The sequence below is a fragment of the Nilaparvata lugens genome, chromosome 7 (genome assembly GCF_014356525.2).
Source record: "Nilaparvata lugens isolate BPH chromosome 7, ASM1435652v1, whole genome shotgun sequence".
In the NCBI taxonomy this organism is placed as follows: Eukaryota; Metazoa; Arthropoda; class Insecta; order Hemiptera; family Delphacidae; genus Nilaparvata; species Nilaparvata lugens.
The window spans coordinates 64,720,186-64,734,215 of record NC_052510.1 but is presented as its reverse complement, the minus strand read 5'-3'; the positions used below and the strand labels follow the sequence as shown (position 1 = coordinate 64,734,215).

Here is a 14,030-nt window from a genome sequence, read left to right as displayed (position 1 = left end):
AAATTGATAAGTGATATCAAAATTTGGCGGTACGGCGCCAGAGTCCAAATCTTCTGAACAGTTGGTACCATTTTCATGATTATGCGATAAAAGTTTTCAAAAAAGGGTACTGAAATTTTATTTCTTTAATTTATCAATAATAAAACTTTGGTGTAAACCCAGCTTTTAAAAATAGCGGTTGGAAAATAGCGTCCGAAACATGCTAGAACGAAGTGCCTGTTTCAGCCCTTTTCCGAATTATAACATTGCTAACAGGAATCTCTAGGAATGCTGTTCAAAAAGTGTAGTACTAGGTAAATTTAACTGATGAGATGGGGAACCGAGAAAGGCCTGTTTAAATTTCTTCAATAATTCAGTAGGTCAAGTGTTCAGTTTGTCAAGTTTTCAATTAGATCCCATTTTCAATTGAGAGTGGCCATAGTCGAATGGATCAGATGCTGGCTTTATGATTCAGAGGCCCGGGTTCAAATCCCGGGAAGATATTTATCTCGGCCACTCCCGTGCTCGTTGAGCCGTCGGTCCCGGCTGTCTGAAAAGCAGTCGTTAGGTCATGTCAGAGGCCCTGAAATTGATCAGTAGCGACCTGAAAGCTCTGACACCAGACCTGAGCCAGCCAGGTCACTCGATATTATTATTATAATTAGCTCCTTGCGAATCACAGGTTACCTGCTAGTTAGAAATAAAAATCAGAACCCTTATTGACATTTTTTAAGATACAGGAAGAAAATAATACATTTTTTCCATTGTGGATGATGTCTACTGAGCCTTTTGCTCGTTCGTGAGTAATTAATGGTCAGTGCGTTGGTGAATAATTGATGACAAACCCCAATTCTTTACAGGTTCATATACATATCTTAAAACCCCACAATTCGGATCTAGAAATGAGAAGACTACAACCACGGAATAAATAGTGCTTAAATAATAGTGCTTCACTATTCTGTGCTACAACACACGACAAATTCCGAGTTTACTTATGTCCATGTTCATGTATAGCTTGAAAACTCAGACCAGTTATAGAATAGACACGCTGGGAAGTCTAGTCTCTGAAGCCAACATCTACTGCCATATCTCCAAATCGTGACGTCATCATCGGATAGAAGATTTTCAGATTGTGTCTATTTCAGAAGGATGTAAATTAATATTCATTAAAATGGTAAACTCCAGCTGCGCTCCCGCTGAAATAGACACAAACTGCTATGGAAAACAATGTAAACAAAAACTACAGAAAAGTTTTCTATCTGATGCTGACGTCACGATTTGGAGATATGGCAGTAGATGTTGGCTTCATCGACTTTCAGTATAAATATACAATAGGCCGTGTCTATTCTATAACTGGTCTAAGCTTGAAAAAACCACACTGTTTCCCAAAAGACGCGGTTGCAGAATCTAGATAGCACTGCACCAAAACTACGGCCGAAAATGATTTCGCAACCATTGGGGAGCCAAAAATAAATTATTTATCGAGTAACGTGGTGTGCCGTTCACTTTCGCAGTGGTGTGGCAGTTTATTTTAGACTTTTTTTCCGTGGACCCTCCGGGTGAGGTGGGTGGGGAAAAGAGAGTGACCGAGAGAGGAGGTTGAGGAGAAGCACGCAGTAGCAAACATAACGACGGAGGAACAAGAAGTCCTGAGGGAGTCCGTAGAACTCGCTTAGCCCGCTTCAGGAGCACACGGACGCCATCCAAGCAGGTTGATAAATAGTTGGCGGTTGGTCCCAGAGAGATATGCTACCACTGCTGCCGCTGGAAGCTGAGGGATTCACATTCACTTCTAGGTTACTCCCCCTAACCCATACAAATTCCCCCCCCCCCCAACGTCTATCACTACTCAAGGTAGAAACTCCTTGGGGACCGATTAGAGGAGGCAGGAAGGTAAGTCCAGCTCTTCCTATGGTCGCATTATATCTGGCATGTTTGAGGAGTCTTCAAGTCTTATCATTCTCTCTCACACGCACTCTCAATCTCTCTCTCTCTCTTACCCCCACCAACACCCCCCCTCTCCTGTCTTTCTCTCTCTTCTATTTCTCTCTCACTCTCTTCCGTCATCTGCTGTTCCCAAGCCATTCTTGTCAACTGTGAGGAAGGCTTCACTACTTCAGTCCCTGCCAACGTAGCCTCTATCTATCTTTGTGCAGTTGTTGCCAACTCCACCAACTGCAATCTGCTTTCGATTTCTGCAGAAACTACGCTCATATCGTAGGTATGCCTTCAGTGAGCTCCACGTTATAATGGCAGTGGAGCCAAATAATGTGGTGGGGGTAGTTCAAAATCATTATATAGAACAGTATCATGACGGATAAAAGAACTGCTACTGAAGTTAACAGCTGTGGTTGAAGCTTTATTTTAAGCTGCTGTCAAGCTTTGTTTAAATAATCGAACAGTAGGATTGGAACGCTGTATGATAAGTGTGAGCTGGGAATTGTATTTATGGTGGCTTCCTCCAAATTTGGATCAACTCACTATTCACCAGTTGATTGGCACTCACCTATTATTCAAATTGATGTAGGAGTCAAGATTCAATGTAGAAAAAAATTAAATGGAGGTTGAAGGAAAGACACATCTTGCAATTATTATTTCGATATATTCTTAATATTATTCAAAGCAATCGACAAAAATTGAATGATACTCAAAATAGTAGAAACTGAACACAAATCTATAGAGAAGATTCAAGAAAGATAAGAATCACATTTTATTTTGTTTCCTTCTCATTGTGCAATTGGTAGTGCTGACTTATCCCTTATCATACATTGCAATAAAGATATTGATAGATATATCTATTCTATTCAATTATTCATTTTTATGACTTGATTATCAATTCATTATAAAAACTCGAATTTTTAAGGTGCGTACAGATCTTTTCCCTTATCATGCATTGCAATAAAGATAATCTATTCTATTCAATTATTCATTTTTATGATTTGATTATCAATTTATTATGAAAACTCGAATATTCTCAAGGTGCGTACAGACTTACGCGCTGCGCGACACATAAACGGAACGCGAGCAGTACGCAAGACGATAGCAAGTCGCGCGATTCCGTTCGCGCGCAACGAACACGTGACAAGCTTTTGCTCTGATCTCGATCATCATACTTAACGACTCCTTGTTCGCGGAACGCGCGTTTGTGGCGCAGCGCAGGTACATTCAGGTTCAAGATCAGTGTATCTGAAATTTCGTGCGATTCATTCTCTGCTTCCTAAGAATAGTTTTGGCATCAGGAAATACCTCCATGAAGACTCGCATACAATAACAGTTTGGATTATTTTTCTCTGACATACGAAACTCAAATTTATAAATACCATATGGAGCTATTGGTATCCGGGCTATTCTGAAATGAGATTGCGCTTTTACATGGAAGTTAACCACCTCATACAATCCCTGTGAAATAAAAAAAATAATATTACTGGAACAAATAATGTGATACCAAATTTAAAAATCTATTTTATGAAGATAATTAAGGACTGAATTTTGTGAAGTGAACAACTACAATACCTAGCCTACTCCGGACTATGTGTAACCTTATCTAAAATCGGGAAGGAATAGCACAAGGTTACTCTATTTTTTCTCTTACTGTCATTTTGAAGTGTTACTTCTCATTGAAGATTTTTTGAAGTGAACAACTACAAGACAACCTATTTCGGACTATCGGACTATGTGTAACTTTATCTAAATTCGGGAAGGAAAAGCACAAGATTACTCTATTTTTTCTCTTCCTATCATTTTGAAGAGTTACTTCTTATTGTATGAAGTAAAGAATGAATAAATCAATGAAGAATATTTGTAGGATAGTTTCAAGAAATATACATTCATGTGTACAAACACTTGTTCTGTGTTTTAATCCGATTCAGATCTGGCATTGCAGTGACATTCAAATATTTTTTTTAAAGAAAATAAGAATTTCCGATTACAGATGAAAATAAATTAGATGTTGCATTTGTTCAAAATTATGAATGAATAATTACTATTGAACGAAAATCCCAATTAAATGCTGTAAATCACCTTGAAGACTTCTGCTACTGCAAATATTTCTATTCTGTATTATTTAACAAGTTGGTTCTACTCTTTGTTTCTAGAAGTTATCTACTTTTCCAAATATCTATTATCTGTTCTCAATAAGATAAATTCTCATCTGTTTTCATTATAATGTAGTGTTAGTATGCAATGAGTCTTGCAATACCTGGCAATACATTGTCATTTTTGTGATAAAGAATCAATAAAGAATGAGGAATCAATATTGACAACAGGGTAAAGTATAGTAGCGCTCATCGAATTTCCATCTAGCTGTTCACCCTGTTGTCAATATTTGCAGTAGCAGAATTCTTCGGGGTGATTTATCACAGCATTTAATTGGGATTTTCGTTTAATAATGAATTTAGAATAATTGATTAGACATAATCATTCGAAACTGCTTCATGATAATGAACACATCCTCATGCCGTTGATTGAAGATTCCTCACTTCAAGGAGAAGACAGAACATGAAAAAAATGTATTCTACACATTTTGGATTTGTGGGAGTTCTGGTAGATAATTTATGTTATATCAACAACTGGTTGATGAGCAATGGAAGATAGAACATAAAAAACATTATTTTAAACAACTCATATTTTCAACTGAACACCTAATGACTTACTAAACACTTGCTAATTACTAATCCTATAAATCATTAAATCAGATACAAAGCCCATAAATCATTCATATTTTTTTCTTTTTACACGATACATATTTCCTTTTTTTAAAAATCACACTTTTTATCTTGTTGTTGCTGTGCTGTCTAGTTTACGTCTTTTATCCTGCACCAACTCCACTGTGAACATTGTTATACTTATATTTCAATAGTATACTTACATTCAACTGTATTTCATTCTATTTTTTCATTCTTGTTATATTTCACTTTCTAGTTATTAAAGTTAATTTATTTATTAATTAAGCTCACGAACGGACTCATGTCTTGTGAGCTTAACATTCTCTTGTACTTTGATTTTTTGTATTTATACATTGAACATGTCAATTTGATTATTTTTGTAATATTGTACAAGGAATGAATAAATTTGAATTTGAATTGAAAAAAATTATAATCATCCGCACACAAAAAACAAACAAACAAAACCCAATCTAGAACATTGTACGCCATAGTGGAGTAGCTCAATTTCCATACAGAAAAAACTAAACAAGTAGAGGACACATTATAAGAAATCTCTGAAACTAATCATTGTATGTAATTGTAAACAATTAAATATTTTCTGTATTCGATGTAGTAATTTTAGTTTTTTTGGGAAATAATCATTTATTCATAATATGAACGTACCGGAATCGCTGCTAGACAAGCATTTTCTGGGTTGTAGCCTGTATACTCTGCCAGGTCATTGACAAAAGTCTTGATCCATTCAAGCCACTTACACGCTGGTCGAGTGATGTCTCCTAAACTGTTGTAATGGCCACTTGCTCCTTTGGTTGATGCTACTATCCGTACCTTATAAAGAAATGTTAAACTATAAACTATCATAATATCATACAACAATTTACTTGATTATAATTATTCATTGTGTATTGTGAGAAATCTTTTATTCTATGGAAGTAATTTATTGAACTATAGTAGAAAATAGAAGGTCAGGCCAGCAATATCAAAGGTAGTCGCGTGTAATCCTATACTTTTAAACAAGCAACTTCTGTTTATATGTTCAGATGTTTATATGTTTGTATTTACCGGATCTCGAAAACGGCTCTAACGATTCTCACGAAATTCAGAGCATAGTAGGTTTATAATAGAAAGATTTGATTGCACTAGGTATCATTCCTGGGAAAATTCGCTGAAGGACATTAAAAGGATAATTATGATCATCCTTGGAAAAACAGCTGATAATAATTATTTCGTCGTCTGTTGGTGATGGAAGTGAGTGAGCGAGTTCATGTGTGTGGGACTGTGTCAAAATTATGACTCAGCAGTTGAACTTTTGTAATCATTCAATCAGGTACTTAGTGCCGGTTGCAAAAAGCCGGGTTATTTTCATTCCTGATTAATTCCAGTAGATCCATCTTTTCGAAATGGTCATCTCTGATTTGGTTCACGTCAAGTTAATCAGAATAAAAATCTAACCGGCTTTTGTGCAACTGGGCCGTTAGGGAAATTTTTCCATTCCACTGGGAATTAATCTCAATTTACTGTGATTAGATAGAACATCTCTGTATGATTGTTATGAATGTTATTATAATATTTCTTCTTTCGTTATAATTTTTTTATGCTTTTGTACTTCAGAGCGAAGCTCGGTCCCCGATATTCAATTGATAAGTTTGAGGAGTTAATATGATAGATAAAATAACAGCCCACAGAGCAGTCTGTGACACACGTCAGATGAATTAATACCTGACAGTATTTTGATTGAAAAGCATCAATTTTGAAATACAAAATGCTCAATCGAAGCACATTTTCAACCTTCAAAAATTGTAACTACTCCACATGAACATGTACTACAATAAACTTCATATCAAGCCTGAATTTGTTTTACAAAATACTACTGTGATATTTGTAACAAGAAGATGAGGTAGACCGCCCGAACTGTGGAACAAACAGGTGTATACGTGTATGAGGAATTTTATCGATGGGAACTGGAATAATCGAAATAAATAACAGATGAGATGCGAGAAACGCCTAGAGCTGTAGACTAAACTTGCTCACATTATAATTAATATCGGGGCACCGAACTTCGCTCGTTATTTTTATTTTTGATAAACAGAACACAATTCTCTAGAATGATCCTGTTTATATTCCACAGCTGGCTATACGTAATCTTATGAATTTCGGGGATGCGATATTTTGATTTTTCACATACTCACTTTTTTACTATCCACAGCTGTTTCAGCCAAGGATAAATTATCCTTTTAATGTCGGTCAGCGAGTTTTCTCAAGGATGAGACCTAGTGCAATCGGTCTTTATATCATAGACCTACCATGTTTCAAATTTTGTGATAATCGTTAGAGCCGTTTTCGAGATCCGTTAAACATGAATAACCAGATATAAAAATAGCCAGACATAAAAATAACAAGTTATAAAATAACCAGATATATCATTTGTTTCACTTTTTGTGTAGTTGAGAAGTTGATATTGTGGTAATTATCAATATTGAATGAAAAAGACTAAGAAATTGTCAAAAAATCACTGATTTATTGATAATTAGAAAGACCGGTTTCGGTTATTACACCATTGTCAATCTCTGATAAACTAAAACAAAATACAAGAGCAGCAGAATTTATACTAGTAGGCGAGTACTGCTAATGTAGAGGTCATTCAAACTATTGACTAATGTAATAGTACATTAGTCAATAGTTTTTCCATTTACATATATGTTTTATTATCTTTCACACTTGTTTTCTTGGTTCTTATTTTGTACTGAAAGTAAATTTTATTATCATGGCGATTCTGTTGCTTAAGCCGCCATTTTGCCACACCGTTGAGTGGGAGGAGACTGTCTAGCTAGGCCAATGGCAGGGGTTCATGCCCTCGACCAATAGCAGTACTCGCCTACTAGTATAAATTCTGCTGCTCTTGTATTTTGTTTCAGTTTATCAGAGATTGACAATGGTGTAATAACTGAAACCGGTCTTTCTAATTATCAATAAATCAGTGCTTTTTTTGACAATTTCTTGGTCTTTTTCATTCAAGATATATGAATACAGAAATTACTCGCTTAATATGATAGGATGATGTGATATAGAAGTACAGGAAATTCCAAAACGATGGGAATAACTCTATGGGAAATAACACTAAGGGTAGAGAGAGAATAATTTATTATCCCTGAGTTGCACCAAAATGAAGTATCCGATAACTAACTTCATTTCCGTTACTAAGTGCTTATCTAGAAAAATTATTATAAAAATAATACATTTTTAGAAAATCTTACAGTGGTTGTATCTTTCGTTGTATCGAATCTTTATATCATAGACCTACCATGTTTCAAATTTTGTGAAAATCGTTAGAGCCGTTTTCGAGATCCGAAATTCCAAAACGATGGGAATAACACTAAGGGTAGAGAGAGAATAATATTATCCCTGAGTTGCACGAAAATGAAGTATCCGATAACTTACTTCATTCCCGTTACTAAGTGCTTATCTAGAAAAATTATTATAAAAATAATATTTTTTTGGAAAATCTTACAGTGGTTGTATCTTTCATTCTATCGAATCTTTATATCATAGACCTACCATGTTTCAAATCTTGTGAAAATCGTTAGAGCCGTTTTTGAGATCCGAAATTCCAAAACGATGGGAATAACTCTATGGGAAATAACACTAAATCTAGCGCCGCAGTGCAGGATGGTTTCTTACAGCTTGGCGTTGTTGTCATTCGAGATGGGTGTCTGGCTTGGAAGTGTTTCGGCCGCATTGCAGGATGACTGTTAACGGTTGCCGGAAGATCAACAGCTGGATTTTTTTTCGTTATTTTTCGTGATAGAGAAATTCTGATTGCAGATTCGTTCTCAGCGACCCCAAGTTTAGCCTGAAGGCTCAGAATGTCAACAATGTTTTTAAATAATTAAAAATCATCAAGAAAATTTATTAATATGGTAGTACACCACGTTTCTGGAAACTTTTTACTGGTGACTGGAGTTTATAGGCAACACAAAAATAAAAATAATCGTGAGAAAGAAAACTGCTGATGAACGCGAATAAGACCGTCACTCCATTGTTCTATTGTCTCGGCTGCTTGGCTGAGCCTGGCTGGAGGGATCAAATAACCGACTGGATTGATCTTTCGTCTGTCCGCTAGGCGGAACTACGCCGACCATTGCTGGGTGGAAGATGTTAACCTAGCGCCGCAGTGCAGGATGGTTTCTCACAGCTTGGCGTTGTTGTCATTTGAGATGGGTGTCTGGCTTGGAAGTGTTTCGGCCGCATTGCAGGATGACTGTTAACAGTTGCCGGAAGATCAACAGCTGGGTTTTTTTCGTTATTTTTCGTGATAGAGAAATTCTGATTGCAGATTCGTTCTCAGCGACCCCAAGTTTAGCCTGAAGGCTCAGAATGTCAACAATATTTTTAAATAATTAAAAATCATCATGAAAAGTCATTAATATGGTAGTACACCACGTTTCTGGAAACTCTTTACTGGTGACTGGAGTTTATAGGCAACACAAAAATAAAAATAATCGTGAGAAAGAAAACTGATGATGAACGCGAATAAGACCGCCACTCCATTGTTCTATTGTCTCGGCTGCTTGGCTGAGCCTGGCTGGAGGGATCAAATAACCGACTGGTTTGATCATTCGTCTGTCCGCTAGGCGGAACTACGCCGACCATTGCTGGGTGGAAGATGTTACTGCGGCCGCTCGCATTCCCACCAACGCTGCTATTACTTGCTGTCTCAGCGCCTAGTCCGAGTCAGACAAGCATCCAGCCTGCACTGCGGAGCTAGGTCAACTGCGGCCGCTCGCATTCCCACCAACGCTGCTATTATTTGCTGTCTCAGCGCCTAGTCCGAGTCAGACAAGCATCCAGCCTGCACTGCGGAGCTAGGTTAAGGGTAGAGAGAGAATAATATTATCCCTGAGTTGCATGAAAATGAAGTATCCGATAACTTACTTCATTTCCGTTACTAAGTGCTTATGAGAAAATTATTGTAAAAAATAGATTTTTGTAAAATCTTACAGTGGTTGTATCTTTCATATAAATGTAGTTCCTCACGGAGACGTTGAACTGCCAATCTTTGTCTTTCCCCGGCAGCTTGCGTCTAGTAAAAGTCACATCTCCGCATTTATTCCCTGTTATTCGACACAGCTCCGATCCCAGAGGCCTCTGCTCGTATGGTCCCTACAAAACCATGAACTGAATAAGCCATAGAAAACCAATCCAGAACCGAAAAACTATGAAATTATAAAAAGAATTAATCTTAGTTTGAAGAGACTACCACAATCAGTGTTACCAACTTAATTTAGATTCACCTGCACTTGTCCTTCATATAACCTACTAACTATTTTGCGTTGTCATGCTGCAAATCTGGAGCAAAAAGTGATTCTTTGCAGCCTGCAATCAGTAAAGGAATGGTCACTTTTCAAGGTATATGTAGGAAAAAATCATTACAATGTAAGCAATTCACTCAAGTAAGTTATTTCGGACTATGTGTAACCTTATCTAAATTTGAGAGAGGAATAGAACAAGGCTACTTCATTTGTCCTCTCCCTATCATTTTGATGTAGCCTACTTATTATTGTATGAGTCAATAAAGAATAAAGAATATGAGCAAAAAAGTCATGGAATCTACTCCAAACTTCATGGAAAGATCTCCAATAAATACTGGTTTATTTATTCGTAATGACCGCATATATTATTAGAATTTTTCAATTTTTGCTGGCTGAAGTTTTAAAATTTTCCTTTTATTGTCACTGCCGCCTGCCTCAACGATAAAAATGTACTATTACTCGTGTAAAAAAAAATTTCCCTTCCCCTTATTATTTCATTCCTTTCTAATAAATTTTTATTTTTCCCTTTTTTTATTAATTCTGTATCAAAATCTGATGTATATTTCTTATCTTGTTTTTGCATTTTGTATCTTTCATTTTTTACTTAAAATCTTTGAAGTGTAATATTTATTTTGTCAAAGTTTATTTATCTTTTTTAACTCATTTTTTTCTGTAACTGGGCACCCGCCGAAGAACCTTTGGGTTTGGCAGGACCCTCAACTGTTTGTATTGTGAATAAAAAATTTTGACTTTTTTATTAAGGCTAGAATCCGATTTGAGCAAATGCCTGTTATTTTCACCTGGATTGTATCTATTGTCTATGAATAACTAAATAAATACGTTATAAATACAGAATTCACTCACCGCATAGTCATCAAAGATTAGTTCTGCTCCAACATAAAGCAGAAAAGCGAAATAACTTATATAGGTAATATATGTTTTCATAATTCTTCAAGACTTCTCATGAATAGACATTAATTGAGAAAGATAGTTGTGATGTGACAATACCAAGAATGCTTCTGCAAATTCACAGTTTCAAATATTATAGTTTTTTCGGTTATTTATAGTTTCAAATGTAACAGTTACAACTCTTTGCATGATAATGTTACATAACGGATATCCAACGTGGATGAGATTTGAATTTGATGACAACTTCTATGCTATCTCTTTGTTCATAATAACATTATGAATATTATATGATTTGCTCATGAATATGATGCTAATATTGATAGAAAACCTATTTCTCAATTTAAATAGCACAGGGAATGTGATATCATGTTTCAAATAATTAAATTCGGAATCGGATTTTGAAACAAAGTGAAATTGGAATGTTGATTTTAGAACAGATTATGGTTCCAATATACCATACTTACAATATAATTTATACTCATTACAACAATATTACAGTCTCTCTCAATATTATATCTATTTCATTGTGACTAATTTTTTATTCATGTGTAACACTTTAGATTATACCCATTGAAGAGAGATTACACTGTTTCTATTGTGTATCAAAGTTACTGATCTGTAACAAATTCACTATCTGTATCAAAAGCCTACGGGGTTTTTCGAGCCATTGACCGACATTGACTTATAAGGAGTACTTTAATATAATTGATTGGAACATGTAATTTATTGTTATGAATGTACCGGAACTGTTTGCTATGATAATATTTCTCTGTTTTTGAGTATGCAAAATTTATATAAATGATGACTTTGTCAATAATATGCATTTGTTCACGGCAATAAAAACATTTTGAATTTAACTATTTGAATCCACATTGAATTATTATTATAACCGAATATATACAACAAATTAGAATCGTTACATTGTTACTGAGCTCTTTGTTATTGGTTGTTGCCTAACGGTTCTCATGTCCATCTTCTGAATACTTGAGAGTGTCTTGTCTCGGCCAATGGCAGTAGAGCTCAGCCTCTATTGGTCGACAGATACTGGCCAATCGTAGGGCTTCGCACCACACTGCCGCTCATTTTTCAAGTCTCCAGCCTTTTAGTTCACTGGAGATTGATAATAGTGTAACATAAATCAAGACACAATTATCTGAAATCGTTCTAATAAACCTGTGGTTTTGAAAATATCAAGTACTTTCCTATCACTACAACATTACATTCACAACAACTCAAAAAGACAAATTCACATCTCCTAAAGATTGAATATGAAGACAAGAGAAATAGAGAGTGGAGAAAAGACTAATTTAACAATAGATGGAGATTTTAATATTTCCATATAAACTCAAAGAGATGATCAATCACTTCAGTTATACTTCAGAATATAAATAATTTAGAACACTAATAATAAATGAAAAAGATAAATTCAAGAGTGATGAGAAACATATTCTCTATGTACATGTATTTCATATACAGATGGAAATCATTGAGATATTGCAATTATTCAAATGCTAATGAATTAATTATTATAATTAAACGAAAATCCAAATTAAATGCTGAATGAATGCTTAATAATAATAATAATTTCATTCGAATTATTTGAATAATTGCAATATCTCAGTAATTTCCATCTGTAGACTGGCTGGCCGCTATGGCTTCCTATAAAATGAGTGCTGCTATCCAGAGATTGTCAGTTTGTTGTAAGGGTAAGCATTCCTGACCGGCAATTAGGAGGTACTGGGTTCGATTCCCGGACTGACAAATAATTTTTGAATAGTAGCTCTAATCGAATTTCCATCTAGCTGTTTACCCTGTGGTCAATATTTGCAGTAACAGAAGTCTCTGGGGTGAATTACAGCATTTAATTTGGATTTTCGTTTAATAATAACAATAATGTATTTCATATTGTATTGTTGAAGTGATACTTAGAAAAAGAGGAGATACTATTCTCAAGGAGTATTTCATGTTGTTATTTCAGATTATTAAAATTGGATATTTCCACACAGTACATTAAAATTTACACCCAATTTGTAAGAAAAAGATAATGGATATTAGTCTAAATGAACAAACCAGCTTCAAATCCAACATCCTCCATGATAACCTTCACAGCAATAGAACCTAATAGACCCTAATAACAGCACACTAAAAATTGCCACACTAAAATAGTAGCGCTCATCGAATTTCCATTTAGCTGTTTATCCTGTTGTCAATATTTGCAGAAGCAGAAGTTTTCGGGGTGATTCACTTAATTTAATAGGGATTCTCGTTTAATCATAAATTCAGAATATTTGATTGGACATAATTCATTTGAAACGGCTTTAACAACAGGGAAAGTCAATATTTGCAGAAGCAGAAGTCTTCGGGGTGATTCTCAACATTCAATTTGGATTTTCGTTAAATAATAATATTAATACACTAAAAATTGGCATCCAATCCTTCTACTTGTCTATGAGTACAACCAGGAAGATTGCGGACCTGCCAAATGATCTCATTGTCACAGGGGAAAAATTCATTTATTGGAAAAAATTGAATGCTAGCTGTTCTTTTTAATAACAAAAAAGTGATTCAATAATGAACGGTTCGTGATGGAAAACAATATTCTAGAAAATTCTTTTCAGATGGCAATCTTTTTTGCTTTGAAGACCGATAAAATTGCGAAAACTCGATTCCCGTAGGCTGGTGAGCATTTGAACAGATATTCAATTTCGAAATGTCATTTATTTTTCATTGTCGGAGTCAAAGTTCAGCGGACGATTTTTCAAATCACGTGGTTTTCCTCCACTGGATACTGTCAGCAGTGTTTGGAAAGGGTGATTTTGATGGAATGTATGAAGAATTCTGACGGTTTGACATGGATCTCACTCACTGCATGATCGCAAATCGTATTCAAGTTGATGGAAACGGCATATTGTTTCTGACTAATTGTCACGGTAAACACGGCGCTGATTCATCGTGAAAACGGACAGACTCGTAATCAAATATCTTTTTCAGTGGTGAACAGTGTTTGCTCTCGGAAAAAACAAACTTCACGTGAAGGAGAGAATTGTGGAAAGTGAAATGGAAAATTAAAATAAAACGTTGACAAATTGAACCTTGCAGTAGCCTGGGGCCTTTGTACCAAGTGGAAAGCCACCTTTCTGCATGAAAATATATTGACCCAAGGGACGGT

The 14,030-nt window shown here is 35.4% G+C and overlaps 1 protein-coding gene across 1 annotated transcript; it reads right to left on the bottom strand.

Moving 5' to 3' along the window:
• Positions 1-3,032: 3,032 nt before the first annotated feature.
• LOC120352263 lies at positions 3,033-10,913 on the bottom strand. Its single transcript, XM_039432034.1, has 4 exons — positions 10,817-10,913; positions 9,642-9,803; positions 5,307-5,471; positions 3,033-3,378 (listed from the first exon to the last, which is right to left on the bottom strand). Exons 1-4 carry the CDS (start codon positions 10,895-10,897, stop codon positions 3,157-3,159), a joined length of 630 nt encoding a protein of 209 aa, XP_039287968.1. The 5' UTR covers positions 10,898-10,913; the 3' UTR covers positions 3,033-3,156.
• Positions 10,914-14,030: the final 3,117 nt, after the last annotated feature.

Excerpts from the sequence above, each read along its gene's own strand:
- LOC120352263 (XM_039432034.1), bottom strand. The coding sequence starts at position 10,897 with ATGAAAACATATATTACCTATATAAGTTATTTCGCTTTTCTGCTTTAT. Across the intron at positions 9,804-10,816 it reads TAATCTTTGATGACTATGCG|GGACCATACGAGCAGAGGCC; the intron begins GTGAGTGAATTC and ends ATGGTTTTGTAG. Across the intron at positions 3,379-5,306 it reads CTTGTCTAGCAGCGATTCCG|GGATTGTATGAGGTGGTTAA; the intron begins GTACGTTCATAT and ends TTTATTTCACAG.